This window comes from Helobdella robusta (genome assembly GCF_000326865.2).
Source record: "Helobdella robusta unplaced genomic scaffold HELROscaffold_188, whole genome shotgun sequence".
Classification (NCBI taxonomy): domain Eukaryota; kingdom Metazoa; phylum Annelida; class Clitellata; order Rhynchobdellida; family Glossiphoniidae; genus Helobdella; species Helobdella robusta.
The window spans coordinates 7,193-11,248 of record NW_008704026.1 but is presented as its reverse complement, the minus strand read 5'-3'; the positions used below and the strand labels follow the sequence as shown (position 1 = coordinate 11,248).

Sequence of the window (4,056 nt, the reverse complement as noted above, 5' to 3'; positions counted from 1 at the left end):
AATTTTAAATATTTAATTCCAATTTACATTTTCAAAGTAAATTGGAATTAAAATTTTAATTGGAATTTTAATTGGAATTTTAAATTTTATTGCATCTAATTGAAAATTTCAACTACAATTGTGTAAGGATATAGATGTAGCGCACATACTGTTACACACACACATACACACACATCCACACACACACACACACACACACACACACATATATATATATATATATACACGCACACACACACTCAGACATACAGATACATACACACACACACACACACCTATATATTATAGTATATCAGATCTTTCGACAAATTTAAAAACTCCGTAAGAATATGTTCTTGCTATGTTAGCCATGTTGTTTGTCATTTTGTTTTACAGCATTAAAGAATTTCAAATACGTTGGAGCAAGCTTAACTGAAGTTCACTGAATGTTAATAAAAAGAAGAAATATAAGAAACAATGTTCGTGATGTATTTTTTTCTTCTGTGCTTCAAACAGAGCGATCTATGCTTTATTCTGTTCGGGTGATGATGGTGAAGAAGACGACGACGATGAAATTATAAATGTTATATTAATGGATTTTTCAATTAATGAACAAAATGATTGAAAATCATGTAAAATGAATTAAAATTTTACTCTAAAATAATATTGGCAATAATCTATTGAATCAGTTTATTCATTAAAGAGTTAAGATACACACACACACGCACAAACAATCAAACTCATTCACACACACACACACACACACACTCATTCATACATACATAAAAATGTAATTGAAGAAAAAGATATGTAGCCGAAATTGCACTTACATTGGGAAAAGCACACAAACAAAGAACTAACAAACACACACACACAAACACAAACAAACACACCAAACAAACACACTCAAACAAACAAACACACAAAAACAAACACACCCAAACAAACAAACACACACAAACAAACACACACAAACAAACACACTCAGACAAACACACACAAACAAACATACATATACAACAACACTACCTCCATGCAAATAACAGATATGAGACTATTGCAGAGAGTTGGCGACCAGTGAAAGCCTCCTTCGATACCAATATTGGAGCAGGTGAAGCCGCTACCATAGCTGGATATATCTTCCATGTCCCAAGGAGTGTATCTGGCGAAGAGCTCTGGAATTTTTTTAAATTTGAATTCTATTCTTTTTCATTTTTTTCTTTATTAATTACTTTAAAAAAGGATGTTGTTTAATGTTGTTTAAATGCTTTTTCTGCTTTTGTGTTGTGTGTGCGTGTGAGTGTGTGTGTGCGTGCCCGCGCGTGTGTGTTTTTATGCGTTCACGTTCGCTACAAAACTAAAAACATTTAAAAATTTTCTTCAAACTAACCTGGTTCTTCATCGTAGTACCACCTGAATTTGCTATAGCCCAACCAGTAATGCTCTCCCGGCAGAGAACCTTCGATCAGCATGCTGACTTTGAAGTTCTCGTCAAAAACGAACAAATCACCACCGTTTAGGATGCAATAGGCCCTGGCTTCGTACCAAGTCTTCTTCAGCTTCACTTTCTGGAAGCAGGCGTCGCCGCTTTTGTAGCTGCTTTTGTTGCACTTTCCTACAGAGAAAATGACGTAGCATTGAAAGTTTTTAAACTGTGTGTTTGTCTATTGATTGGTTGGTTGGTTGGTTAGGTTGGTTGATTGATTGATTGGTTGTATGGTTGGTTTGGTTGGTTGATTGATCGATTGATTGATTGATCGATCGATTGATTGATTGATTGATTGATTGATCGATTTGATTGATTGATTGATTGATTGATTGATTGATTGATTGATTGATTGATTGATTGATTGATTGATTGATTGATTGATTGATTGATTGATTGATTGATTGATTGATTGATTGGTTGATTGATTGATTGATTGATTGATTGATTGATTGATTGATTGATTGATTGATTGATTGATTGATTGATTGATTGATTGATTGATTGATTGATTGATTGATTGATTGATTGATTGATTGATTGATTGATTGATTGATTGATTGATTGATTGATTGATTGATTGATTGATTGATTGATTGATTGATTGATTGATTGATTGATTGATTGATTGATTGATTGATTGATTGATTGATTGATTGATTGATTGATTGATTGATTGATTGGTTGATTGGTTGATTGGTTGATTGATTGATTGATTGATTGATTGATTGATTGATTGATTGATTGATTGATTGATTGATTGATTGATTGATTGATTGATTGATTGATTGATTGATTGATTGATTGATTGATTGATTGATTGATTGATTGATTGATTGATTGATTGATTGATTGATTGATTGATTGATTGATTGATTGATTGATTGATTGATTGATTGATTGATTGATTGATTGATTGATTGATTGATTGATTGATTGATTGATTGATTGATTGATTGATTGATTGATTGATTGATTGACGAACCAGGCTTTGAGCAAATAAAGAAAATTTTTTCCCTGTTACTCAGGGTTCTCAGCGTCCCATCATGCCTCATAGAGAGAAACCTTGAATACCTTTTAGAAGGGGTTTTTTCTTCAGGTAGGTAGAAGTTCTTCACGTCTAGGATTTTTATCATGAATGAATGAATGAATGAATGAATGAGTGAATGAATGAATGAATGAGTAAATGAATGAATGAATGAATGAATGAATGAGTGAATGAATGAATGAATGAATGAATGAATGAGTGAATGAATGAATGAATGAATGAATGAGTGAATGAATGAATGGATGAATAAATAAATGAATAGATGAATGAATGGATGAATAAATGGATGATTGAATGGATGGATGAATAATAAATGGATGATTGATTGAATGAAGGGATGAATGAACGAATGAATGAATGAATGAATGAGTAAATGAACGAATGAATGAACGAATGAATGAACGGAGGCCTATAATATTTAAAATTTTCAACAAAATAATGTATCAATTAATTTTTTGAAAAATATTTAAAGTAAAAATCCCCCTCTAATTCTCAATAATAATAATAATAATAATAATAATAATAATAATAATGGCAATTTTAATTAAAATGGAAAAAGAAATTTAAAAATAAAAAAACCTTTTTTCGGATGAATGGCCTTCAAATGCCCGTACTCATAATCCACCTTCTTCAACCTCGTGAGAAACCTCACACTATACTGGTTCCTCCTCCTGAAAATATCAATAAATTCACGTGCATGATCGTTCTGCTTCGGGTTTAAAATCCTCAGAATGGTACTATTATTATCGGCACAGAATTTCTCAGCCCCCTTGTAGCTCCTGGCGAAGAACTCCGTGTTTATGTACAAACTCGTGTTAAAAGACCTATAGAACACCAAGTGATGTGAAGAGGATGTTAGCCGTGCAGAGAGAATAACTGTTGGTGGTTATAATATTGTTCTTATTTTTTTATATTCTAATAAAAAATTTTTTAATTAATTGTTTAATCAATTGTTTGATTAATTTTTTATTTAATTGTTTAATTAATTGTTTAATTAATTGTTTAACCAATTGTTTAATTAATTGTTTAATTAATTGTTTAATTAATAATATCTCAATGGTGGCGTGTTAGCGTAGTGTTTAAGGCACTCGGTCCTTGCTCTCTCGCAGTGTCCGGGTTCAAATGCCAAGAGATCCCTGTTGAGTGTGCGTGCGTTGTTGGTAGCTCTGAAAGCTAATTAGGAGAAAAATAGTAGCAATAATAATAACAATAATAATAATAATTATAATAACAATAATAACAATAATAATAATAATAATTATAATAACAACATTGGAGATAACAGAAACACTCACCAATAAATAGCAAGGAGTTCATCATCATTGCGGCTCTTTCTAACTTGGAAATTTCAGGGAATTTTAAAAAAAAAAATTTGCCTCGCTGACGTAACGTTGAAATCTGAAGGGTTTTATATAGAAAATCAAACATCCGGTTGTCGAGAAAAGAGATTGAGATAGATAGATAAAGAGAGAGAGAGAGAGAGAGAGAGAGAGAGAGAGAGAGAGAGAGAGAGAGATAAAGAGAAAGATGGTAAAAGAGAAAT

At 31.6% G+C, this 4,056-nt stretch overlaps 1 protein-coding gene across 1 annotated transcript; it reads right to left on the bottom strand.

Moving 5' to 3' along the window:
* Positions 1–629: 629 nt before the first annotated feature.
* Positions 630–3,836, bottom strand: HELRODRAFT_184158 (hypothetical protein; the record flags this gene model as incomplete). The annotated part of the gene is made up of 6 exons (XM_009016596.1): positions 630–656; positions 1,009–1,154; positions 1,370–1,594; positions 2,451–2,585; positions 3,093–3,389; positions 3,809–3,836. The coding sequence occupies 6 exons, from the start codon at positions 3,834–3,836 to the stop codon at positions 630–632; spliced, it is 858 nt and encodes a 285-aa protein (XP_009014844.1).
* Between the last annotated feature and the right edge of the window lie 220 nt (positions 3,837–4,056).